This window comes from Abramis brama, assembly GCF_963993115.1.
Source record: "Abramis brama genome assembly, chromosome: 6".
NCBI classification, from domain to species: domain Eukaryota; kingdom Metazoa; phylum Chordata; class Actinopteri; order Cypriniformes; family Leuciscidae; genus Abramis; species Abramis brama.
Window position 1 is genome coordinate 33,322,907 of NC_139968.1, and position 27,967 is coordinate 33,350,873.

The window sequence follows — 27,967 nt, forward strand, 5'->3', positions numbered from 1 at the left end:
TTTTACTCATTGCCGCAGATTTTGTTCTCACACACAAAGTGTGGCTCACAGAGCCGCCTCGATTAACTGAGTTCTTATTCGCTGTTTATTGCGCTTAAACAGTAAAATACACACAAAATAATGTCAAAATACCAGTCTTGTCAAATGTTCACTAAACCAAGTCAGTTATGTTTTAAATGAATGTAAACAGTTGAGAAAGAAAACACATGTGTAACAGTATAATGGATCCATGTGTCAGGTCTTACAGTGATAGCATCCGAATATACCTGCTGCCAAATTATGAGATTACATTAAAAATATCTATATGGCATTTTAAGGTATCAATCACAAAATTGTGGCCAGTGAAGTGGCTAGTAACTTTGGGAAAAACACAAGACAGTGGCTGGTAAACAAAAAAATTGTCAAGTCCTGATTTGTTGTATATTTCTGAAAGAAAAATGACAAATATTACCCAGAATGCATTATTTTCTATGAAAATTACAAAACAAAAACTTATTTTTTTGTTCTTGGATTGTGTACTATGAAGAATGAAGCCGCCAAAAAAGACATCTGACCACTACAAACCTTATTCACAGCAGCGCCATCTTCAACACCCAAAGAGGCCAATGACTGCAATGAAATTTTACCAATCGCACTGAGACATTTAAAATGATACCAAACATGAAAAGGAAAAACAATAGATTCACAAGATACATCATATGTGATAATCTGACAATCTTAGCAAACTTTTGGTGACTTGAGGAAGGAGAGGGGTGATGCAGAGATAAGGAATGAGAAAAATTTGGACAAGACAATGTCCTGTGCTCTTTCTTCGAGATCTTCTGTCCAGAGTGCATTTTATTGCGTGCGTTTTATCTCAGCTTTTGTCTAGCAGGAAAATCAGTTCTTACAAGCATTAACAGACAGCTCTTTTGGTAAGTTACATGCATCCTGTCACGGTAAACTGCCCTGCCAATCATCTTGTCACAGTTAAAATTCAGAAACGTTGTAACACGATGATCTGCCAGTTGTGGGTCTTCATGCGGAGAACATTTTCTCGCCAAATTCACAACATACGCACATGAATTTGTTTTTTACTTTGTTCTAACCTTTTAAGGTTCTTTATTGGAAAAATATTTGTATTTACAAAGCATTTGCAGTGTTGCTCTATACAATTAAAAGTGCAAAGCGATGTAACATAAATGGAAATAATGAAAAAAACAAAACAAAAACATAAAAACTTTCAAATGGATTGCATTGAGAAATAAAATATTAAAGAACATTCATCATTTTGATGACTGTGCCAAAACGTACACTGTATTGAAAAATAAATAATGAACATTTTTACAATACAGTTGAGAGGACAGCATTAATTTTTAATTACATATACATTTACATGGTACATTTAGACCACATTATCTTTTTAATGCCCATTATATGTCCTTCCTCAAATAGTGTGGGTTATTTTTTTTAATCAAAAATCAAAAAGCATTTTTTATTGCACCCACGCTAAATCTTGTTTTTTTATAACTGAATTTAAATTTAAATCCTTGCATATATTTTCATTTTTACAGATTCAAACTCCCAGATATATCATATATTTTTTCTTCTTCTTCTTTTAACCTCTTGTAGATTTGATGTCATAAACCAGTATAGCAACAGTAGCCACGCCCACTAGCGCAGATATGACCAATCGGATCACAGCTTCAGTGGTATTGCAGCAATGGACATGGACTTCTGAAAAATTAAAAGATAAATAAAAAACAAAACAACAACAACAACAACAACAACAACAAAAAAACTATAAGAAATGATAAAATAGCTCTTTTCTAAGTCTGAAAGTGAATGGTATAACTGGACAGAAAGGTATAAACGTAGTTATTATGACTTGTTCAGGTTATTCTAAGACATCTTGGTCAAATGATAACTTTGTATTAGAATCAGATTGTAAATTAAGTCATTGTTCACTGATAAATGGTGTGATACAGCTCACAAATCTCATATTAAAGGTAGTATTTGTTTAAATAAATAAAGGTATACTGTTTGCAAGAAAAAAAAAACTTTTAATTAAATGAGCAATTGGATCTGATGTGACCCTGGACCACAAAACCAGTCACATGGGTCAGTTTCTTTTTAAAATTGAGATTCATACACCATCTGAAAGCTGAATAAATAAACTTTCCATTGATGTATGGCTTGTTGGCATAGGAAAATATTTGACCGAGATACAACTATGTGAAAATCTGGAATCTGAGGATGCAAAAAAATCAAAACATTGTGAAAATCTCCTTTAAAGTTATCCATATATGTTTGCGATTATGCTGATATCACAAATAAAAATAAATGTTTTATATATTTACAGTAGGAAATTTACGAAATATCTTCATGGAACATGATCTTTACTTTATATCCTAATGATTTTTGGCATAAAAGAAAAATCTATAATTTTGACCCATACAATGTATTGTTGGCTATTGCCACAAATATACCTGTGCGACTTATGACTGGTTTTGTGATCCAGGGTCACATATTAGGGCCAATTATGTGTGACATCATCAAAACCAAACTAGGTTTAAATGGTTTAGAGGTGCCATGTTTTAATGTGTACTAGCATGAATAAGATTTGAACATCATATGGACTACTTTAATGATCATTTTATGGTAATTATTTGTCATTTTTGGGGCTTGACACTATAAATCACCATTAACTTTCACCGAATTGAGAAAAGCAGCTTGGACGTTCTGCAAAATCTGTTATTAAGTGATGAATTGTTATTTTTGGATGAACTATTTAATGTTTCCTTCATACAGATCTGTTCTTAGAATCTTAAAAGTTATTTGTCTTGGTAAAATCAACATAATATCTGTGTGAATAATCTCTAATATCACTGCTAGTGTACCTGCACATGTGTGAGTGATGTTGAGAGGTTGAGTCTGGTTGCTGATGGGATTGTTCAGACGAGCTGGAAAACATGAGAGAACAGAAATAAATATGAAAATGTTTTGTATGAACTTAATAAAATAAGATTGTGAAGGGCAGGCCAAATGACGTCTCGACTCACCATAGACAGAAACATTGAATGTTTTTGATGATCGTTTCGCTCCACTTATCAGTAGTTCATAATCTCCAGTATGTTCAAATGTGGTGTTCATGATGGTCAGAGATCCAGTTTGATCGTCCAGCTTCAGTCTGTCTCTGAATCTCTCATCAGGACCATTAAATGTAGAGAAGATTTGCTTCCTTTTGTTCATTTTAGCTATGAAAGACTCTTCAGCTCCAAATATCCACACCATGTCGTCATCTTCATGTATTTCAGTAACATCATTGTGTAGAAGGACAGAATCTCCCTCCATCACTGACACCGTCTCAACACAAAACACACCTGGAGAAGATTTTAATGTTAAATTTTGAACTATATATAACAATGTATAGCAATATATTCATAACTTACCAGTCAGACGCCACCAGCACAAACAGAACAAAACAAGCATGTGAAACATTTTCTTCACCAGTTCAGTGGAAAGTCTGACTTAATAAGACTATCCACCAGAAACGCTCAAGACTGATGAACAACCACAGCAGAACTGGTGTGTGAATCCTCCCCCGACAGGGTTTGAAGACCCTCCTTCTCACACGCACACACATCCACAATGAACATATGTTATGTATAGTTACATATGCTATAAATGTTCTTATGTTTCTTACTAAAACTTTAACTGTTCTTAATGAGTGAAAACTTTTTCATTTTGATCAATATATGAAAGAGGAAAAAAAGTTAATCTTCCTAATATTAAATTGATTATATAACAATTCTTACATGTTTTGCATGAGTGGGGGGTAGAATTAAAACCATGGCACCTCACATTATACTGAGGTGTGACGCTAGCATTAACTCAAACTGAAACCTGCTGTGGGTGATTTTCTTCAGAAAGTGGTTTGTCCTGTTCTGTGGGCAAAAACATCTTGTGTGAGTGACTGGCATTCAGTGCATCTGTGTTCAGATCGTATGTGAAGGGCTTCTTCCTGTCCTATATTATAAAACCTCACAGTCTTGAGACAAAAACACTTCACAGTTTGATGAATCCATCAAAACTTATGTATGAAAACAGTTAAATGAGAATCACAAGTCAGAGGTCAAATATATCTCTCATATTCAACTGCCTTGCAGAAAATTTCTTAACGTAAATATTCGGATCATAAAAAATCAACAATTGAGACATAAACTGAGCCACTTATTCACTGACATCTGACGAACAGAAACCAGTCCCTGAACAGAGCAGGGGTCAATATAAAAAAGTAGCAGTCAGTATGTGTGTGAAGCGGCTTCTTTAAGTGCTTATCTTTAATGCACTGCAGCAGATTTGCCAGTTCTTGCTGTGAGATGTTACTCTACTCTTCCACCTAGGCACTTGCTTACACGTGGTTTGACACCGCAAAGATGATCAGCTGTTCCTCTGTCTCCCTGTAGCACTTTCTTAGGCGCCTTACATTACAGACATTGCAGTTTATTGCTCTGTTCACATCTGCAGTTATCATGATAAAAAAAAAAACTTTATATAGCGCCTTTCCCAAGCTTAAGGACGCTTCACAATAAAAAACAATAACATCAATCACACATTAAATCATATGGATAATGAAGGTTAAAACGATTGGAGTGATATGTAGTGTAAGTTAATAATCTCATGAATTTTGAGCATATTAGTGATATACTATAGTGTGCCAGTAGTCCAGAAAAATGGCATTAAAATAGTCAAGGAGAGATTTATTACATATGCATGGACTAATAATTCAACTTTTTTGGGCTAAAGTATGGACGAAATTGGGCGATACGACGAAGTTAAAAAAACGCTTCTTTAGAAAGTTTGCTGATACAGGCATTCAGGGTCAATGAAGGGTTAAGACTGATACTCAAATTTGGGAAAACTGATGTAGCAGCATAAATGTCAAACCTAAGAACATTAATTATATATATTTTATTTTATTTTTGGGTAACACTTTATTCTACAGTGTCCTTGTTACATATGTTACATGTACTTGCCATAGTAATACCAGTAAATTATGCATAATTACATTCAACCCTCAACCAAATCATAATCCTGTACATGTAGTTATATTACTCAGTACTTAAATATATAATTACACTGTAACAATGACACCTTAAAATAAAGTGTAACCTATTTTTGTTGAGGGATCAATACACTAATTAAGATCTCTTTACTCAAGTTCAAACTGAGAAACCCTTCAATTCACTGACACATGAGTGTAACGAAGCAGTCTGGTGGATATGATCTGGCCGGCAAGCTGTATATATCTGTACATTATCAGCTTTAATTAAAAAAAAATAATATATATATATATATATATATATATATATATATATATATATATATATATATATATATATATATATATATATATATATACCATGATGATTAATAAATTGAAGCAAAATGTAATGAATAACAGAGAAATGATCATTAACCAGAACACCCTGGTTGAGTAAGACAGAAAGGGACAGTTGTTATTGCGCATAGATAACTGCTTATCTTTGAGATCAGATCAGTGATAATGCAATGCCTGAGATACCAATCTCTGAAGAGCAAGACAGTAATAGTTTGAGGCAGTCCATGTCAAAAGCCGAGGTGGAGTCAAATAATAAGAGAATGGAGAGAGACCCTTCTATTCACACCCACACACATTTACAATGAACTCATATTACATGCTAAATGCTCTTCTTTTTAAAACTTAAACTGTTCTTAATGTGTGAAAACTTTCTTCATTTTTATCATTTTACATTGATCATTTTCGAAAGGTTGTTGACTGTGTTCAAGACATAAAAGTAGAAATTTTGTAATTTCATGTTAAAATAGAGCTTATTGATTATAAAACATTTGTAAGAATTCAATTCTTATTTGTTTGTTTTTTATGGCAATATATAAATAAATCTATCTGCCATCTCACATTACTTTCTTACTGATACACCAGCCCCACCCCTTTTCAGCGCTGCGCTTGTTGTCTTCTTGTTGGTTTGTATTTCCATCTTAAGAATTTATGAATGAACTGCCCGTTTTAAAATCTTCCCGGTCTACTTACATATGTTAAGACATCTGCTTTAAACAATACAATGCTCGTGATAACTTTCGTTAACCCTTCAATAAGTAAATCCTCTTCACCAGCTCATTACTCTTCCCCAACGATGCCAAAAATACAGAGCAACCGCTGAACTGGAAGTTCAAAGATGGTTTCTCTGGCGCATAACGTCTTCCTTCAGAAATGTTGTTTGACATGTATGTTCTTTGTTTAGACTGTGGATGAAGAGTTTGACGTCACCTGTACATATGATCAAACAATGATGCATTCACTGATATCATATACTGTAATCAACTGGATCAGGTGTGGCTTTTGCTACTGGAATATGAGGAGGAAACAAACAATTATAGCCGAATAAAAGCAAATCTAGAGTAAAAGCCTCATAGGGGTAAATCATAGGAAATATCCATTGAATCAATTATTTAATAAATACAAAGAATATTTAGATTTGCTTTCTTTATTATTATTATTATTATTATTATTATTATTATTATTATTATTATTATTATTACCAATCACCTGTGTTCCTTAGTCCAGTATCTTGCTGATATATATATAGGGGCCTACATAAATCTAACAAATATTCGCTCTTAACCCTGTATTCATTAGATCATATCCTATGATTTACCGTTCAAGCGTGTTGCCAACTTCCATTTAGGGATGAAGAAATGGAGCCTCTTAAATTTGTGAAGCTTTTCTGGGCCCAGTTTCCCAAAGCGTTCTTATCTCTAAGTAGTTCTTAACCTAGTACTTAAGTTCTCTCTTAACCTTAATGCACGGTTCCCGACATGTTCGTACGCTAAGTATATCTTCTGTAAGTCACACTTTCGTAAGGTTGGTCCAGACCATTCGTAAGCTCTCTCTTAGCGTTGTTTGCAAGTCAAACTATGGTATGTTGACAATGTTGTGGCTCAACAATGATTTTATGCTATATATAATGATATATATACTAATAAAAAAAATGTCCGCAATGGATACAGGACTATTTATGAAGTTGACTTTATTTGTTATTAGAACTAAAATGGTGCTAATTAGCCTTGGCTATTTTCTAATGTCATTAAAGCATTAATGATTGTCAATCTATAATTGGCATTCACTTTTGATAATTATAATCTGGCAAACAATTTGCCTCTAATTGCTACACTACTACACTATAACACTACACTACACTACATTACACTACATTACACTACACTACACTACACTACACCAAATTACACTACACTACACTACATTACACTACACTACACTACACTACACTACACTACACCACATTACACTACACTACACTACATTACACCACATTACACTACACTACACCACACTACACTACACTACACTACACTACACTACACTACACTACACTACACTACACTACACTACACTACACCACATTACACTACACCACATTACACTACACTACACTACATTACACCACATTACACTACACTACACCACACTACACTACACTACACTACACTACACTACACTACACATTACACCACACTACATTACACTACACTACACCACATTACACCACACTACACTACACTACACCACATTACACTACACTACACCACATTACACTACACTACATTACACTACACTACACTACACTACACTACACCACACTACATTACACTACACTACACTACATTACACCACACTACACACTACACCACACTACACTACACTACACCACATTACACCACACTACATTACACTACACTACACTACACTACACTACACTACACTACACTACACCACATTACACTACACTACACTACATTACACCACACTACACACTACACCACACTACACACTACACCACACCACATTACACCACACTACATTACACTACACTACACTACACTACACTACACTACACTACACCACACTACACCACATTACACCACACTACATTACACTACACTACACCACACTACATTACACTACACTACACCACATTACACCACACTACATTACACTATACTACACTACACTACACTACACTACACCACATTACACCACACTACATTACACTATACTACACTACACTACACTACACCACATTACACCACACTACATTACACTACACTACACCACATTACACTACACCACACTACATTACACTACACTACACCACATTACACCACACTACATTACACTACACTACACTACACTACACTACACTACACTACAAGTTAAAGAAAAACCTTTATCATATTCAATATCTGTAGAGAACAGGCCTCAAAACATAAGAATATCTGTGAGTGATCAGCCCTGTTAAATACCCTTATATGGGCAATGTATCCCCCAGGATACAGGCATTCAATGCCTGATAATCAAAGTTGTGAGAAGATTATTTAAAAAATATCCACAAGAACATGTAAAACTATCCTTAAAAAACTATTTTCTAAAACAAAATCACTCTAAAATATCATAATCGTGAAAAATATAAAAACACTTCCCTCATAGCCAGTGTCTTTGTCCACGTATGCTGCCATTTTGGATTTTGATACAAATATTTGGAATGTTGGCATAAAGTCACATGACCTGATTACATGACCCATCACCCCATCAGTGTTTCTCATCAACTGCAACCACATAATGCCCCTCCCCCCATGGCCCTTCCCCCCACAGCCTGTTAAATGACTGTATCCCCCAATATACAGAAACTCTTTAAGGGTTAATGTTGACAAAGGAGTGTACACGTTAGAATTTCTGCATCAAAAATTGACATATGCCCAAATGACCACGTCTCATAGCTGATTCATCTTCATTCATTTATAGGGCATTGAACGCAGGTCACATGGTTGTCAGAGGATTCCCTTTCCACTGCTTTGCCTCATGCATAGCTTTACGTCAAACACACAGATAATGTACATTACAAACTAATGTCTTTACGCAGCCTCTTCAAATGAGACTTTATATCTGAATGTGCACTTAGAATGACACTGTTTAATTTCCTTCTGGATAAATAAGGTATCTCATAGATAGAGCATAATTACATAATTTTTAGAAGTCGTTAAACCCATGTAAAGAAGCTGCACAAGTGGCACAACGGGATAAGGAGGGTGGATGATTAGCGAGGGATACCCGGTTCGTCTACCCGTCACAACATATTGTGTGAACATATTACTGACAATTTAACCATTTAATTAATGGGCTATATTTTACTGATAACTTACACTATGTTAAACTAAAAGTTACTGGAATAATTTGAGGAATGTTTCATTTGGATAGAACGTGTTGTCTTTCTTAACGCTGTAATGCACCATGTGAAGTGTAAAATCGATTCCTGAGCAATCGATGCCAACTAATTCAGCACCTTCACTTGGGACAGCGCCTTTGTTAAGTTGAACTTAAGCGGCAGCGATTTAAGAAGCTTCCAAGAGACACTTCGGGGAACACACTTAAAAACATAAACTACTTTGGTAAGATATATCTTTTGAGTCTTCTTAGCAGGCTAAGAGTGAGCGTTATCGGGAAACCGGGCCCTGATTATTTCGGGAAAATCGAAAAAAGCACCATTTTGAGGCAGGTCAAATTTACAGCAGCCACACAAACCACAGATTAAATCCTGACGTGACAACGCTAAATGTGTTTAGTTTGTTGATAATAAAATTCACATTAAAATGTAGCAATAAATTAAATGTAGCCTAATAATAATAATGTCAACCACTCTATAGCAGAGAAAATAAACACGTTTTTGTGTTCTGTACTTTTGTCTTTGATTGCGGATGATAACAATGAATCATTCTTTCGATATGAAAATTAGGTCTACTGTTACTAACCTATCAGTAGGCTAAGCCCAGCCCCCTTAGTTACTGTCCAGATAGCACCGACTATTTGATGTGTATTTTACATCTGGAAGACGTATTTTTAAGAGTGGTTGCTCATCTGCAATACGTCTATAGGACGTTCTTTCCTGTCAGATGTCAAATAGACGTTTAGCAGATGTCTTTAAGATGTAATGATGTAATGTAATTTAGAATGTATTTTAAACTGACATCTTCTAAACATCTGATAGGAAACGTCCTATAGACATATGATGAAAATAAGTCTAAATATTTTTTAAGCACATTAAGACTTTTAATAACTATTCTCCTGTTTATTGGAAATGTTGAGTTAAATCCCGAGCCTGACTCAAATACTTTTTTGACAACATTAGGAATATTGCATTTGTGGGGACTATATGCATATGCAAATTATATCAGATATTTTACTGCTGTACCGCAATTGCAGAGTATGTTTCTACCGAAAACTCATGAATATTTTCCCCATTCCAGATTTCAAACTCTGATTATCTTTACTCCTTCATCTTTTCCAATTTTACCCTCTGAAGTATCTTCTTCTGGTCCTTTAGTCAAAATAGTTAAAGTACAAAGAAGAAGATCACATCCAAGAAAAAGTCCAACTAATTTGAGTCAACTCGGTAGCACCAGAGGCTTTAAAATTTGCCATTTAAACATCCGAAGCCTTGTTCCCAAATTAGACGAATTTAAAATTTTGCTTGCGCAGTCAAAAGCACATGTAATGGCAATCTCTGAATCATGGTTAACTCCTAATATTCCGGATTCATTTCTTTCAATTGAAAATTATGAATTGTATTGTAAAGACCGCATTAGCAAGGTCGGCGGCGGAGTGGCCTTCTATGTGAATCGGAAATATGCACATTTAATATCAAAAATTGAAACCGAAACTGAAACATTAAAATTTATCGTACATTTTACACCTCAACATGCAATCACTATTATTGTTACCTACAAACCCCCTAATGTTAATGAAAGTTCTTATCTATCCCAGCTTACTGACTTAATTAAATCTGTTACAACAAAGGATCTTGTAATTCTGGGTGATATCAATCTTGACTGGAATGATAGCTCATCGAAATCTTTAAAAAATATTGCAATAAAAATTGGACTGTATCAATTAATAAAAGGGGGGGGGGGGGGGTTAAATGCTCATTTTCACTCAATCTCCTGTTAATCTTGAGTACCTATAGAGTATTGCATCCTTCATATCTCCAAAAAGTCTTTAGTTTTATTATATATATAAAAGAAAGATTGGCTGTACCGAGTCTTTCCGGAAAAAAAACAGCGTCTGGAGGCGGGCCGTGTGGGCGAAGCTAGAGCCATAGAGAGAATCCGTCGATCTGGGCTTTGTTTATAAAACATTCATCGTCGAAATGCAGGGAACAAACAGTCTACACAACTCGTTTTTGCCCCGGTAAAACAATCTGCATCCACTGTTCCTAACGCTGGGTTCTTTGGGAAGCTGAACATGGTAAGCTTTCCCTCACATCCAAAAACACACTTTGGAGACACTATGCAGCGCTGCCGATGATTTCCTGTCTCGCTCTCCTCTGGTCGACGTGTGCGCGGGCGCGCTTTTCCGGGAGAAATGCTCATATAAGGAGTTCCACTCTGGTCTACGTCATTAGATCCACGGTCGAAAAAAAAAAAACAGCCGAAACTTGTACCAACCCGGAAGTAAGATTTTCAGCACAGAAATTCTCCGTTATTCGTCCAAAATATTTAAAAAAAACTTTGGCCATGTTAAGCATGAGAATCTATCTCTTTAACACTGTAAACAACTCTGAATACATGAAACACCATTGTACCCCCCCCCCCCTTTAAGGATCCAACAAGAATTGGTAAAACGCACAGTTCCATTCTGGATCTTTTTCTCACAAATCAGCCTTCAAAATATGCAATGTCTGGTGTCATGGATGTGGCTATTTCAGATCATTCGCTCATCTATGCAGTTAGAACGATCTTAAAATCTAAAAAAAAATTATGCTTCTCACTCTGTACCAAAAATACCAATTTCAAAACTGTCGCAATTCTATTCTGATTTTAGTGATATTAATTGGAGTGATGAATTGTCATTAGAAGATCCAGAACAAATTTTAACGCAATTTCATACTAAATTACATTTAATACAGAATAAATATGCCACTGTCAGCAAGATTCGATCAAGAAAAAGTAAATTACCTTGGATAAATTCTGAAATAATTCAACTTCTTAAATTGAAGGCTTCTTCTCTTAAATTGTATAGGGCAAGTCGAATATCTAAGAGTAAGAATAATTTTATACAAATTAGAAATAAATGTACTTTGGAATTGCGTAAGGCTGAGGCGGTCTATTTCCAACAGCTGATTATTCAATCTGCTAGCAATCCAAAGACATTGTGGCAGACCCTTAAGGTCATCACTGGTGAAAATGAAAATGAGAAGAAAAATAATGTTGATGTTCAAATTTCCATACGGGGTACACTTATCTCAGATTCAGAAAAGATTGCAAGTGCTTTTAATGATTATTTTGTATCATCTGTTAAGGAATTGGCTAGGCATTTTGCCATTCCCTCTTTGTCCTCACCTGTTCTTTCTTTAACATCTGATCAGTTCTCATTTTCTGAGATCTCACAGAATGAGGTGATACAAACATTACATCTGCTTAAAAACTCCAATGCCCGTGATATTTATGGTTTAAATACCTTATTTTTAAAGACACATGCTGATAGCCTCATACCTCTCTTTCTGCATTTAACCAATCTTTGTATCAGGCTTTCTATCTTCCCCACTAACTGGAAAACAGCACAAATTATTCCGATTTTCAAATCTGATGATCACACACTTGTCTCAAATTACAGACCTATTGCAATACTTCCAGCAATGTCTAAGTTGCTGGAAAAAGTCTTGCATAACCGGTTTTCGTACTAAGAGATCTACTATGTCTGTGTTACTACTTTTCACTGAACAAATATGTGATGCACTTAACAAAGGTCACATTGCTGGAGCTATTTTTATTGATTTCCGTAAAGCGTTCGATACGGTGAAACACCAGATTCTGTTAAACAAACTTCACTTATTGGAATTGTCTCCATCTGTGATAGAAATGATCTCTTCTTATTTGACGAACAGGTTGCAGACTGTCAAAGTTAATCAGGTTATATCCCAACCTTTAGTTTGTGACATAGGGGTTCCGCAAGGCAGCATTCTTGGACCCTTACTTTTTCTTTTATATATCAATGATTTTCCTCGAGTGTGTAAACACTCAAAATGTTTACTGTACGCTGATGATACTGTGATTTTTCTTTCTGATATAAACCCCAATGTCATAAACTCCAAACTATCATCTGATCTTCACCTCATACATGATTGGTTGAAAAAGAACCATCTGACCATCAATGTAAAGAAAACTGAATGTATGTACTTTCATTTACCCAGAAAAAGTTTTTCTTTTACTGATGTTATTACTTTTGTAAATCAAGATCTTGTTGTTACAAAAACATACAACTACCTTGGTGTACTACTTGATTCACATCTTACATATCAGGAACACATTTCTAAATTGATAAAAAAAGTTGAACCAGAAACTCTATGTGTATAATAAGATCAGATCATATCTTTCTTTTTCAGTCTCTGAAACTTACTTGCATGCTATTGTGTTCTCAACAATGTCCTATTGTCTTCCAATCTGGTCTCTAACCACTAAGGACATTACTGAACCAATAGCACGACTATATTACAGAGCACTTAAGATTCACAGCAATATACCAAGGTGGTCTCATCATTGTAGTGCGCTCACACGCACAAATGCTTTGACCTATGAGAATTACGTAAACAGTCGTGCCATAGCACTTTATTTTCAGATTCAAAATAGCTCTTCACCAGCATCTAGAATTCCTTTTCCGTCACACAATTTGAGACCATTACGTGTTAGGTCAGTCTCACAGGCACTTATTCCAGTCCCACCATACAAAAACAACTATGGTCAAAAATCTTTTTTCTATATTTACACTAAAGTTTGGAATGATATTCCCTATCACATTCGAACATTGTCATCTATTGCATATTTTAAAAAGTCATATAAACTTGTCATATAAAATTGTGATCATTGTTCTATGTTGCTGCAGAACAGGAACCTGCTGTAAACAAGTTTTTAAACTGAGGCAGGCCCGTTTATTGTAACTTAATTGTTGCTTTTAAATTTTCCTGTATAATAAATGAAATGAATGAATGAATGAATGAATGAATGAATTGCAGATGAGCAAACACTCTTAAAAATACGTCTTCCAGATGTAAAATGCACATCAAATAGTCGGTGCTATCTGGCGCGTTGTCTCGGAAAAACAAACAACAATGGTTGGCCTGCTGGACTGGATAGTCAAGATTCCAAGCACTGACATCACGGACAAATTAAGGCTTTGGTTTTCTTTTGATCACAAACAAGGCGCACTCCAGCACGGAGTGTGTTCTGTCCACATGGTCTTAACTTTACTAGAAGATGAAGTGGACGGTGTAAAGCCAGAGCGCTTTTCAGAGAAAACATGAAAATAGAGGAGTTTTTCAATATATTGTTACTCGGACTCCTTCTCATACAAGGTAAGACATATATTTATTACACTCTTTTTACTAAAACAAGAAAAAAACGTATTCTTTTAGACATTTCCCTGCTGAAATCCGCCGCAAGCCAACCGAACGTGGGGACATGCTCGTTCAGGAAAATAACTGTAACGTTACCTGGTTTTCTTGCAGGCGACAGATTCTTTGCGTGACTTGAGATACAAAATAAAAATGTATGTTTCATTGCGTATAAACATGGGTAGGCTATGCATGAATATTAGCTGATTTCGTGGTGTCTGTTCCACTTACAGCTTATTTGACCCAATTCACCCTCCCCGGAATGCGATTGGGCTAGTTTTGGCCGGGTTTGTGCTACTTCTTTTGATTAGCTGGTCTGGTTTAGTCATAGACAGTCTATAAACGGGTTTAGTTATGCAGACCTGTGCCTCTCTGTTAAATATCTTCCCTTAGATACCTCAGAGCACTAGAAACCCTTGTCTCATTCTGTGCATTAGGCTACGAAATAATGCTTATCACTGATAACTTATTAATAATTCCTATGTAACTTCATGATTCTGTAAAATAGATTCTATCTCTTTTATATTCTGAGCAGTGAATCAACACATGCTCAACTGTTTCTGGCAATTTTCAGATTATTTTTTCCGTATGAGAAACAGGGTCATCTTTTGCAAAATTCACTTATGGTGTTTGCATATAAATGTGTCTTTCCAGTGTGTGGACACAATCACCATACAATGAAAAAGTCCATTCACTCCTTTTTTTTAATCCTCTAAAAGTCTAAACACTGAATTTTCTGAGCAATATGATGTCATATTGCTGATACTCCGCCCATGACCACTGACGGACTGTCCCGTATTAGCATATTAGTATATTTCCCCCTCAGCCACTCCTGTCTGCCAAGGCAGCAGCACCCCACCCTGCATTTCGATAAACCCCACCCTCTCCTGGGACGCGAGCCAAACTAAACAAGCAAAATACATTTCAAATATTTTTCTCCCAAACATGGTTTCTGTCATTTTAGGCAGTTGTTATCAAGTTATGAAGTTCAAGTGTTTTATTTTTTGTTTTTTAATAAGTACAAATGTTTGTCTAAAATGAAGATAAACAAACAATTAAACGATGACTAACAATCCATTCAAATAACTCAATTATATATGAGAAATGTAATTAACATAATTTAATTAACTTTTTGTTAAAGGGGGGGTGAAATGCTCATTTTCACTCAATCTCCTGTTAATCTTGAGTACCTATAGAGTAATATTGCATCCTTCATATCTCCAAAAAGTCTTTTGTTTTATTATATTAATCAAAGAAAGATAGGGTGTACCGAGTCTTTCCGGAAAAAACCGAGCGGCTGGGGGCGGGCCGTGTGGGCGAAGCTTAGCTGTGCTAACGCGCCGAGCTAGTGACAACACACAGAGACATTATTTGTTCAACAGTTACTCACCGTCCGGTTCCAACGCACGACCGTGAACCTTTATTGCGACTGCTCGATCCTTAAGCATTAGACGATCTGGGCTTTGTTTATAAAACAATCATCGTCGAAATGCAGGGAACAAACAGCTACACAACTCCGTTTATGCTCAGGAAAACAAACTCCATCCACGGGTTCCTTAACGCTGGGTTCTTTGGGAATCTGTGCAGGGTTGTCTTGCCCTGGCAACCAAAAACACACTTCTTTGGTGACATTGACTTCCCAAAAGCCGGGCAGGGCGCTTTGATGGCGAACTGCTTTCACTCTCTTGAGCCCCTTTCACACAGAGATTCTGGAAAATACACGGATAAAGTGACACGGGATTTGACCCGGGTTCGTTTGATTTTGGTTCATTCACACTGCCAGTGATTTTCCGGAATCAGAGAGTGCGTTCACACACAACCCGTAAAAATCCCGTAAAGACACGTGACAGACGTGACATGTAATGTCTCAGCAGGGTCTTAAGTTTGTTTATGAGCTGCGATTTCTCTCTCTCTCGTGCATTTTTTGCTCTGATTCGATCATAAACTTGCACATTACGTACCGTTTCACAGCTGGCGAACGATCCCGGCTTCAGTGTCATCACTACGACACGGCATTATTACGGCTTTTGTTCACACAGCGCGCGTTCCGGGACTGAACACGGCAATGTTACTAGGTCCCCAACCCGGCATCGATGCCGGGATCAATCCCGGGTCGTGTTTGTGTTCACACAGAAGGCACTCTGGCAATTTGCCGGCAATTTCCCGGGTTCAAAGCGCTGTGTGAAAGGGGCTTTGGTCTGGTCTAAGAGTGCGCGCGCGGCCGCGATCTTACCGGAGAAGTGCCCTTAGGACCCATCACACAGCAAAATTCCCAGTGTTAAATCAACACCTACAGTGTCAAATTTAACACCAGCAAAGTGTGTATATGTGTCCACACTACACAGTGTTACATTTACACTTTTGAAAGTGTTAATTTTTTAACACTAATTTTCTGTTAATTCAACACTGTATATTGTTAAAAGTTAGCACTATTCAACACTTAACATTGTTGTTTTTACACCACACTAGTGTTAGTGTTAAATTACAGTGTTATTGAGTAATATTTTTATTTTTACACCAACACCAGTGTAGTGTGAATACAACAACATTAAGTGTTAAAATACTGTTCAGCAATAACATTATTGAGTGTCAATACCAATAGGCTACCTCTAGAGCTGCTTCCAATCCTACTAAAGACAAATGGCAGAAAATGTCACAAACACACTTTATTAAGGTACACAGCAAAAAATCCATGTCAGCAAAAAAGCCAGTGTACATTTAACTCAATTTGAGTCAAATTTAACACTCCTGAAATGTATATATGACTCCCTCCATTTTGGAGTTAAAATAACACTTTTGAAAGTGTGAAATATATACATTACTCATGGAGTACATTTGAACTCTTACAGTGTTTAAAATGTACTCCATGAGTAATGTGCATATTTCACACTTTCAAAAGTGTTATTTTAACTCCAAAATGGAGGGAGTCATATATACATTTCAGGAGTGTTAAATTTGACTCAAATTGAGTTTGTATTTATGAGATGTGCTTTTTGACTAAAGGAATCTTTTCAGAAATAAAAGCAAAGCATTTAACCTATTGATAACATTGAATGCACATCAAAACAATCCAGAAAGTTAGAATTCGGTTCATTGTAAAGTTAAAAATAAAGGCAAAATGCAAACAGTTGTTTTAACAAACTAGTTTTTATTAACGAACAAGTCCCTTTACATCATATGTTAACTTTTAAAATAAATGAAGGCAAAATATAGGCATTTCTGTCACCAGAATTATGTGAAAGCTGCTCATCAAATGGTCTGTATCTCTGTAATACTTCAAGTCCTGTACATGTCAGTGAATGTAAGTCCTGTGTCAGTGAAGTTGAGTCAATACCTTCGACTTTGCAACAGTACAGCAACAACATTCAACAGATGAAAAACAGTTGCAGGATATGAGTGGATCAGTTGTGTCCAGTTGCTAACAGTAAAGTTCAGTGCATAGCCTAGTTGTTTCACAGAGCAGGAAAGGCTGTGCAGATCCAACTTTCTCAAAATCCTGGAGTGCTGGTTCCCTAGAGTAGACAACACAAAACCAGACCATTTACAATTAATACTATTTGTGTTTTATAAATACAGCAAGGTGACTCAAACAATAAACTATTTTGGTTAGATTAAGACTTGAATTTACTGATTTCCAAGTAAATTAAAGACTTAATTCATCCAAAAATGTAAATTCTGTCATTATTTACCCTTATGTTGTTCCAAACCAGTAAGAGTTTTGCTCATCTTCGGAACACTTAAAGGGATAGTTCAGCCAAAAATGATATTTAACCCATGATTTACTCACCCTCAAGCCGTTCGAGATGCATATGTCGATCTTTTTTCAGACGAACACATTTTCAGTTATTTTAGAAAATGTCTTAGATCTTTCAGTGGTTATAATGTGAAGCAATAGGGTCCACTGCTTCAAGTCCAAAATTGTGCATGCATCCTTCTCAAAAATAATCCATCCGGCTCCAGGGGGATAAACGAAGGCCTTCTGAGGGTAATCCGTGCAGTTTTGTCGTAAAAATATACATATTTAAAACTTTATAAACGAAAATAACTGGCTTCCGGCAACGGTCGACGCGCGTTCACGGAGATGGATGCTGGCGTATGACGTAGGACGTAGCGTAGGAAGCGTTGTGACATAAAACGAACGTGACAGCGCAGCCAGTTAATATGTATATTTTTACGACAAAACCGCACGGATTACCCTCAGAAGGCCTTCATTTATCCCCCTGGAGCCGGATGGATTACTTTTGTGAAGGATGCATGCACATTTTTGGACTTAAAGGAGGTGGACCCCATAGCTTCACATTATAACCACTGAAAGATCGAAGACATTTTCTAAAATAACTGAAAATGTGTTTGTCTGATAAAAGATTGACATATGCATCTCGAACGGCTTGAGGGCGAGTAAATCATGGGTTAAATATCATTTTTGGCAGAACTATCCCTTTAAGATATTTTTTATAAAATCTAAGAGATTTCTGTCCCTTCATCGACAGCCTATTCAACTATCACTTCCAAAGCCACAGAAAGGTATAAAGGAAATCATAAGTAATCCATGTGACTCAGGTGGTTTAACTTCAAAAAATTTTATGAAGCAACAAAAGTGCTTTGTTTGCACGAAAAAACAACAACAACAAAAACTCAACTTCATTTACAAATTATTAATCTTCGATGCACGCTCACTTAACAAAGCATGTTGGAAATTAATATTTTATAAATTAAGTGGTAAATGTTTTGTTGCTGCAAACACAGCACTTGCGTAGTTTAATAAAATGTATGTTAAACCACTGGAGTCGCATGGAGTACTTTAATGATGTACCTTTACACCTTTCTGGGGCTTGAACGTGGTATTTGCGTGGACTGTCAATGGAGGGACGGGAAACTCTCAGATTTCATTAAAAATATCCTCATTTGTGTTGTGAAGATGAAATAAAGTCTTGCATGTTTGGAACGAGATGAGGGTAAGTAATGACATAATTTCCATTTGTAGGTGAACTAACCCTTTAGGAATAAATTTAGACACGCACCTTAAGAAATCTCTCTAAATAGTCAGCTGACGGAAGAATCTTCGTTCCCTTCTTGTGGCTTTGTGATGTCGGAGGCAGGTGATGGGCAGAGATTTCCCAATCAATTGAGTCTAAAATTAAAAACCAGGAAAACATCTACCTGTCAAATCATGAAAACAATTGGTTTGAAAACTAATTTTATTTAAGGAAAAGGAAAAGTAACTTTTGTAAAGTAATTTGACTGGACAAATTCAAAATGACTGTTATGAAACACAAAAAATCTAGTTATACCAATTAGCAACAAAGCTATAATTTTTTTTTAATGTGTATGCACATGATTATCTCATATGTTATCTGTAAAATCTGACCCTCACCAGGTTCTAGTCTGTAACGTTACAGCCTTTAAAGACCAAGCCTGGTTAGCCTTAGCCACTTGGTGCAGCATGGAAATGCTCCTAACAAACACAAATAACACAATCAATACATTTAAACTAGGGCTGTCAAAAGATTAATCGCGATTAATCCATCCAAAATAAAATTTTGTGTTTACATAATATATGTGTGTGTACTGTGTATAATAATTTTGTATACATAAATACACACACATGCATGTATATATTTAAGAAATATTTGCATACATATACTGTATATATTTATATCTAATTTATATTATATATAAATATAATTTTTTTATATATAAATTACATATTTTTCTTAAATATAAATACAAGCATGTGTGTGTATTGATATATACAAAATTATTATACACAGTACACACACATATATTATGTAAACACAAACTTTTATTTTGGATGGATTAATCGTGATTAATCTTTTGACAGCCCTAATTTAAACATGAAAGCATATTCAAATATCAACCAAAATTGAATCTGATAAATACATTTTCATAAACATAATCTTAAAGAATTACTTACACATTCTAAGAAAGTTTGTTTTTCAGATAAAATGAAAGTAAAAGATAGTTTGAGGATAAATACATTATGATATTTGCACATCACAAATATTGTCATAAAACAAAATAACATTATAAAATACGTATTGTAAATGAGTTAAAACACTTACTCTGTGTTTTCACCGTTAAAAGCAAACTCCGCGTCTGAACTGCGTCACGAGTCAAAGAAGATGCAGGGCATAACGTTAGTCTGTGAGAAAGGTTTAGGCGCACATCACATAAATATCGTTATAAAACATTATAATGCCATGAAATACATGTTGTAAATTAGGTTAAAAACACTTACTTTGGGTGTTTTCCCTGTTGACGTTACAAGCAAACCTTCTCGTCGTCAGCTCCGTATTGAGTCAAAGATGTCGCCTTTGAGAAAGGTTTCGGCTCGTTTAAACACGCAGAGCATTTAAATTTCTCTATAAATCAATATGTTATAAAATACATATTGTAAATTAGATAAAACACTTACTTTCGTCGTTTCTCTATTTAAAAGCAACCTCATCCTGGTCTGCTCCGCATCGCGCGTCAACGAAAATGCCTTTCTGAGAACGATTTAGCCGTTCACAGCACATAAATATTGTAATAAAACAATATAATGTAATAAAATTGTATAAAATGCATATATAAATGCGATAAAACACTTCATATCTGCGTTTTCCCTCCTCGTATGCCTTGCATCGCGAGTCAAAGAAAATGGCGTCTGTGAAAAAAGTTTCAGGTTGTTTCGTCGCGCCCAGCGCGTAAATGTCCCGGATGTAACTAATAACACTCTCTCGGTGTAAATTTAGTAACTCTACATATTTACACCAGCCAGAGGGTGCGGTTTACACTAGCAGTGTTAATCCCTTGAAATTCAACACCAGAAATTTAACTCTTTACTCTAAGAGTCCTTAACACCAGGATTTCAACACTGGAGATTTTGCTGTGCAGGGACGTCGTTAGGCCTATTTTAGGGGGGCTGAAGCTACCCCAAAATGTTCCTAAGCCCCCCTAAATGAAAATAAGAACAACAATAACAATTCGATTTATCAATAACAGTATCCTCATTCATATTTAGACGCAACAAATGATATATACAGCTACAAAAAATAGCCGAAAAGTCGGACTGAAGTACAAAGAGTCGTTGTGCTATAAAGATGATGCACCGCACCGTCTCGTTGCATTGGTGTGAACTGTGGCAGCTTTCAGAGCGTTGCAGACCGGAGCGCTGCAAGAAACTGGAGGATTCATCTCGTCTCGTCGTTACTCTAGTCTGAAGTTGAACTTGCTATGCACCCCTCCCCCCCTCATCACGGTAAAACACAATGAAACGTGCATCACTCTACTTTCGTTTTCAATAACGTAATTCTCTTCAGGGAAAACCAATCAAGGCAAACATCGAACATATCGAAAACAAGGACTCGACAATACCGCTTTTTTTTTTTTTTTTGAAGGGAAAAGTGAGAGAGAATTGTAGCCCATCCGGACAAATGCCCTGATTAAAACAATTTTTAATATAAAAATAAAAAAAAACTAGGGAATCACTGAAAACGTGAGGAAGATTCTGTTTTATTTCATTTATTGTAAGTGGCGATTGATAGCCCTATAATGTAGGCTACTGACGGTCATAGCCCACGGTAACAAAGTTGCGCTGTTGAGGCTCGCGCTGTTATTTATAACATAGGCTATTATAGTTAAGAAACAATATATAGCCTAGGCTACACACGACCAGAGAGCTGTTTTCCTGAATGCCATCAAGATTGAAACCGAGACTGATTTCATAACAGTTCAATAAACAAATAATTAAAATTAAGTCACTTACATGCAATGACTGTTTTTGTTCTGTTTCAGCATCAGCGAAAATAGTTCCAAACAACAGAACAATAGCGCATCTCACAGCAACACTCAGCCGTGTTTCATTAATGAATGATTCAGCGTTTTGAACGAATCTATTGAGTCAAAGATTCAATTATCCATTCATAAACTGCCTCATTCTGAATAAATCAGCCTTTTGAACGAATCGTTTGAATGAATGACTCAATGACTCGCTCATTAAGACTGTCGCCTGCCGCCTCCTACTGGCGGTTTAGTTTCATAAAGTATCATTCTTTTCAACATTCCTTATGTGTATATTCAAAAATATTTAAAATAATCTCATTTAATACAGTTATAATTTTTCAATGTAAATTATTTAATTTGATTGGTATAACTAACAGCCTAGTGTCTTATTATTTTAATTGAATATATTGATCAAATTTAAGAATTTGAAATAAAAGATGGAGCAAACATTTAATAAAATTAGGGAAAAATGCCCTTTATAAAGGAGTGTTTTCAAACAGTGATGTAATGAAACATTGACAATTTAAGTTTGAAGGGAGTAAAGCCTCTGTTTAGGCTATTAAGGAAATGTAATTTTGCCAAAAGAAGAACTTTTATTTTAAATAAATGTTCATTTTAAATCAGCCTACTTCAGTGTGATATGTTACCATATTATCATGCTTAACACTGAGAATTTGAATAATTGTAATGTGATGATCAGATGCAGATATCTAAATCAGAGAATATGGGCGGTTTGCGGGTGGATTATTTATTTTTAATAGTTTCGGGTGACTCAAAGTGCACCAGATTAATGAATTTATCTTTAAAATGTACAAAATTTTCTTCCGGGGGGGCATGCCCCCGGACCCCCCTAGAGGTACCAAACTACGGCAACAAAAATAGTGTGAGAAACACCATGATGATATACAAAAAATACAAATTTAATTACCTTATTATTAAAATACATTATTAGGATTTTACCACGTCCGCCTCATTTTGAACCAGGAAAAACCCTGTAAAGTGTACCCTGGGGGCTAAGCCCCCCCTTTCTTCCAATCCTAGTGACGTCCCTGGGACCCATATAAGGAAATTCCGCCCTATCTTACGTAAGACAGAGCCATACTCGAAAAAAACTTTCCGAAACTTGTGACAAACCGGAAGGAGTATTTTTGGAACAAAAATACTCCTTCAAACGTACAACTTAGTTTTTGAAACTTTGTCCATGTTTAGCATGGGAATCCAACTCTTTACCAGTGTAAAAAACTCAGTATGCATGAAATAGCATTTCACCCCCCCTTTGAAAATAGACCTTTGCTTTCATCAAAATGCTTATTTCTGCTATTTTTAAACTAAAGCATTTGATTAAAATTTTAGATAAGTGCTGTACTTTATATAAATAAATATAATTATTCCCTTTTACAAAATCAAGCGATTATGTTTGCTCATTTATGCAAATGTATCTTTATGTTTGACAAAATAATGAGGTTGATCACTGTCTGTCTCTGAGAGTTTAGTGTAGTTTTTGTGTGTGTTTGTAAATACACTGATGCACACACTTCAGCTTTTGGTTTTATTTTTCATCAAACAGTATATGTATATATATATATATACAGTATATACACTCACATAAAGGATTATTAGGAACACCTGTTCAATTTCTCATTAATGCAATTATCTAATCAACCAATCACATGGCAGTTGCTTAAATGCATTTAGGGGTGTGGTCCTGGTCAAAACAATCACCTGAACTCCAAAGTGAACATCAGAATGGGAAAGAAAGGTGATTTAAGCAATTTTGAGCGTGGCATGGTTGATGGTGCCAGACGGGCCGGTCTGAGTATTTCACAATCTGCTCAGTTACTGGGATTTTCACGCACAACCATTTATAGGGTTTACAAAGAATGGTGTGAAAAGGGAAAAACATCCAGTATGCGGCAGTCCTGTGGGCGAAAATGCCTTGTTGATGCTAGAGGTCAGAGGAGAATGGGCCGACTGATTCAAGCTGATAGAAGAGCAACTTTGACTGAAATAACCACTCGTTACAACCGAGGTATGCAGCAAAGCATTTGTGAAGCCACAACACGCACAACCTTGAGGCGGATGGGCTACAACAGCAGAAGACCCCACCGGGTACCACTCATCTCCACTACAAATAGGAAAAAGAGGCTACAATTTGCACGAGCTCAACAAAATTGGACAGTTGAAGACTGGAAAAATGTTGCCTGGTCTGATGAATCTCGATTTCTGTTGAGACATTCAGATGGTAGAGTCAGAATTTGGCGTAAACAGAATGAGAACCCATCCTCTGATGGCTACTTCCAGCAGGATAATGCACCATGTCACAAAGCTCGAATCATTTCAAATTGGTTTCTTGAACATGACAATGAGTTCACTGTACTAAAATGGCCCCCACAGTCACCAGATCTCAACCCAATAGAGCATCTTTGGGATGTGGTGGAACGGGAGCTTCGTGCCCTGGATGTGCTTCCCACAAATCTCCATCAACTGCAAGATGCTATCCTATCAATATGGGCCAACATTTCTAAAGAATGCTTTCAGCACCTTGTTGAATCAATGCCACGTAGAATTAAGGCAGTTCTGAAGGCGAAAGGGGGTCAAACACAGTATTAGTATGGTGTTCCTAATAATCCTTTAGGTGAGTGTATATATATATATATATATATATAAAGATCCTATTAAATCCTACGTAAATTAAATCCAATGTAAACGAATTCCAAGTTTAACAAATAAAATATACAACAAAATAAACAATGCACTAAAAAATAAAGCGAATGTCCAATTATGGTCATTACCGGGAGTCATAAACAGACGCACAATCGCAGACACTGCATAATGCAGTTTCACACCATAGACTGTAAAAAAGGAGTATTGCATACGCAACTAGCACACAAGCGAAGCTAGAAGAATGTGAAACTAAAATGGAAGTGTTGTTGATGTTTCCTTTGAATCCTCCCTTCTGTAGGCTAAGTGTAGCATGTCTGGAACGGACTCTCTAACACAAAAGACCACATGACCACTCAACAATGAGATCCAATGTTTTTTTTTGTTTTTTTTTTTTTTTTAATCTGTAAACAAATAGAGATCATCAGTGGATTAACGGGGCATCATCTTCTCTCTCTCATGTACACACATGAGGCTATTACAGATTGCAGGAGGGGAAACCCCAGAGGTGTTCCACTGATGACGCTCCCTCCCCAAACAAAACACCCAAAGAAAGATTCTGCTATTTTAACGCTATGTTCTCTTACTCATGAACAATAATCTGAACAAAATTTCGTGAGGTTCATTAATCCATTCTAAATACAAAAATAGAAAAACTTAGTGTAAACAGTAAATTAAAGAAAATAATATAAGCACTTAATGAGGTCACGGTGTGTCTGTTTCCTTTGAGTGAAGTGTTTTTGTTGTTATTTTTTTTGTTAATAACTTCAAGTCATACCAAGAACAAGATGAGTGTTTTGAAATTTCTTTATTTGTTTGTTTTCAGTTCTTACGTCTGGTGTTGTTTGACATCTTCATATTAGTCAGCGGTTTCAATTGTGAATGAGGAATCAATGTTCTGAATCTGAATAAACCATCAGTCAATGAAGTCAAGAACTTGCTTGTGTGTTAATGGAAAGACAGTACTTAAAAAGCCTTGAACTTTACATAAGCTTTTTTGGATTCATGATTAAATTAATTTCTACTGTATTTGCTTCTGTTGCATCGCACCACTCGCGTCCTGTTACTCTGGAATGGATTTTGTCCTAAATGAGATCCTAACTTCTAACTGAAATTCCCATTGTGACCAAATAGAAAAGATAGGATTCTAAACACTGACTACAATACATAATTTCAACTGATTTACGAACGATTTTGTAATTTTGATTTTGATCTGACTGTTTTAAAAGCATTATTCTATCCTATATTAAAAAAATCAAATTAGATTTGTAAATCCTTCCATATATAAAAATGCAATGAAAATATGTGAGTCCTATAGTGGTGGAAAATGACAATAAATAAATTTTTCACCCTTTGAATTGGTGATGTCTTTCAGGGGTCTGTGAACGTGTATAATCGACTTGTTTGTATGAATGCACATACGCTGTACATGAATCAGGATGTGTTGTAAGGTGTTCATTAAGCTGCGTTATTAATTAAACCCATGTGTGTAAATCACTGATGTTCTTCTGCTGTGTGTTTGCATGTGTTACATTATGATTCCAGACATATTTCTCTACCCACAGTCTTTATGATCTTTAGATAAAGATTATTACAGCACTTTCCTGTTGTATTTTTTTCCCCACTATCCCAAAAGTGATTTAAAATGATCTGTTAACTTATTTTCCAGGTGTGTCTGGTGTTGATAAAAATGCAGTGTTAGTGTCAGTGATGGAGGGAGATTCAGTCACTCTAAACTTTGATGTTAAAACAAACCAACAAGAAATCATTAAATGTTTTTTTAACAACACTCGCATCGCTGAAATCACTGGAGATCTCAGTCAGATCTGTACAGATGTTCAGTGTAAAGAGAGATTCAGAGCCAGACTGAAGCTGGATCATCAGACTCGATCTCTGACCATCACAAACATCACAAACACAGACACTGGAGAATATCGTCTAGAGATCTTCAGCAGCAGCAGAAGACTCAGTGGCACGATCTTCACCATTACTGTTTGTAAGTCATTCAATGAATTTTTAAAAGTTTGTTATATATGTTTAAATTACATTATTTGTGTTTTATAACAGTGTCATTCAGAACTGCTTTCTGTTTACCTGCATCATTAAACAGAACAGAATCACTGTTCAGAAGGACAAACTAATTTGTCTTTCAGTTGTTGATCCATCAGTTTTATCAGTTAGTTTAGTTCTGATGGAGATGACAGCGTCTCATCATTCAATCTCTGATCACCTTCTATTATCATGTTTAAACGCATTTGTTATTTCATACTCACTGTTTTCAGCATAAGCATAAAATGTGAATGATCGCAAGAAAATATTTTAGATGTTCAAAAAGTGCTCCTTTAATATTGTATTGGAGGCCCACTTCTCTCGCAGAGTAGCCAATGAATATTCTCAGTGGTGTCAGCCGCACCTGTGGACGAGACAAACTACACACGCACAAAGGAAAACCAAAGTAAAGTATAAAGACATAAATAATCTCAAATTAACAGTTTGACACATGCACAAAGATTAAAGAAATTGACAGAGGAAATGTGTCCTGTAAAATAACAATAATGAAGTAGTTTATATTCTCATTATACTGTGTATATTATACATGTACTGTACATATTATACGTTGTATATTTGTCATGACCCCAGCCTGTGTTCCCCTGTCTGGTGTGAGGACTTTTGTGTTACTTTCTGTTTCTTGTGCCATGTTGTAGTCATTTTGTAGTCCTATTGTTTCATTGGTCCACTTTATTAAATTCCCAGGTGTGTCTTGTTACCTTGTTATCTTATTAGCTTATGTGTATAAATAGTCCAGTGTTTCAGTCAGTCTTTCATTTGTTGTCTCTGCAAGTGTATGTTTAGGATTTTCTGGTCTGGTCTCTCGAGTGCCTTGGATTATGTTCCCATGTCACTCTTGTCTGAACTATATGCCTGCCCAAGGTTTGGATTATCTTTGAGTTTGTGCCTTTTGTTAATAAACTGTGTGCATTTGGATTCGCCCAGATCTCATCCTGACCAGAAATGAATCC

General features: G+C 35.8%; 2 protein-coding genes and 1 long non-coding RNA gene across 9 annotated transcripts in view; 1 reads left to right on the forward strand and 2 right to left on the reverse strand.

Annotated features, from left to right (window-relative positions):
* Positions 1 to 1,075: 1,075 nt before the first annotated feature.
* LOC311084763 (uncharacterized protein) lies at positions 1,076 to 16,651 on the reverse strand. Of its 3 annotated transcripts, none has more exons than XM_084117031.1 (4): positions 16,463 to 16,651; positions 3,042 to 3,362; positions 2,880 to 2,942; positions 1,076 to 1,716 (listed from the first exon to the last, which is right to left on the reverse strand). In XM_084117031.1, the coding sequence occupies exons 2-4, from the start codon at positions 3,331 to 3,333 to the stop codon at positions 1,598 to 1,600; spliced, it is 474 nt and encodes a 157-aa protein (XP_083973157.1). In that variant the 5' UTR covers positions 3,334 to 3,362; positions 16,463 to 16,651; the 3' UTR covers positions 1,076 to 1,597. The 3 variants fall into 3 exon arrangements, with proteins under 3 accessions (XP_083973157.1, XP_083973155.1, XP_083973156.1); XM_084117029.1 differs by lacking the exon at positions 16,463 to 16,651 and adding an exon at positions 15,892 to 16,381; XM_084117030.1 differs by lacking the exon at positions 16,463 to 16,651 and adding an exon at positions 3,432 to 3,548 and having other exon boundaries at positions 1,324 to 1,716.
* LOC311084759 (uncharacterized protein) overlaps positions 14,259 to 27,967 on the forward strand; it is a 32,135-nt gene continuing 18,426 nt past the window's right edge. Inside the window, exons 1-2 of the mRNA XM_084117024.1 lie at positions 14,259 to 14,462; positions 26,617 to 26,943. Coding sequence (XP_083973150.1) covers positions 14,408 to 14,462; positions 26,617 to 26,943 — 382 coding nt within the window. The 5' untranslated portion in view covers positions 14,259 to 14,407. The remainder of the gene's footprint in view (positions 14,463 to 26,616; positions 26,944 to 27,967) is intronic.
* On the reverse strand, positions 17,630 to 21,959 carry LOC311084765. Of its 5 annotated transcripts, XR_014606589.1 has the most exons (6): positions 20,938 to 21,959; positions 20,761 to 20,834; positions 20,357 to 20,664; positions 19,876 to 19,992; positions 19,523 to 19,632; positions 17,630 to 18,013 (listed from the first exon to the last, which is right to left on the reverse strand). It is a non-coding gene; the product is annotated as an uncharacterized lncRNA (long non-coding RNA). The 5 variants fall into 5 exon arrangements; XR_014606590.1 differs by having other exon boundaries at positions 20,357 to 20,834; XR_014606591.1 differs by having other exon boundaries at positions 19,876 to 19,956; positions 20,598 to 20,664; positions 20,761 to 21,959.

Excerpts from the sequence above, each read along its gene's own strand:
- LOC311084763 (XM_084117029.1), bottom strand. The coding sequence starts at position 15,949 with ATGCTTAAGGATCGAGCAGTCGCAATAAAGGTTCACGGTCGTGCGTTG. Across the intron at positions 3,363-15,891 it reads TCGTGCGTTGGAACCGGACG|GTGTGTTTTGTGTTGAGACG; the intron begins GTGAGTAACTGT and ends AATCTTCTCCAG. Across the intron at positions 1,717-2,879 it reads CATCACTCACACATGTGCAG|AAGTCCATGTCCATTGCTGC; the intron begins GTACACTAGCAG and ends TTAATTTTTCAG.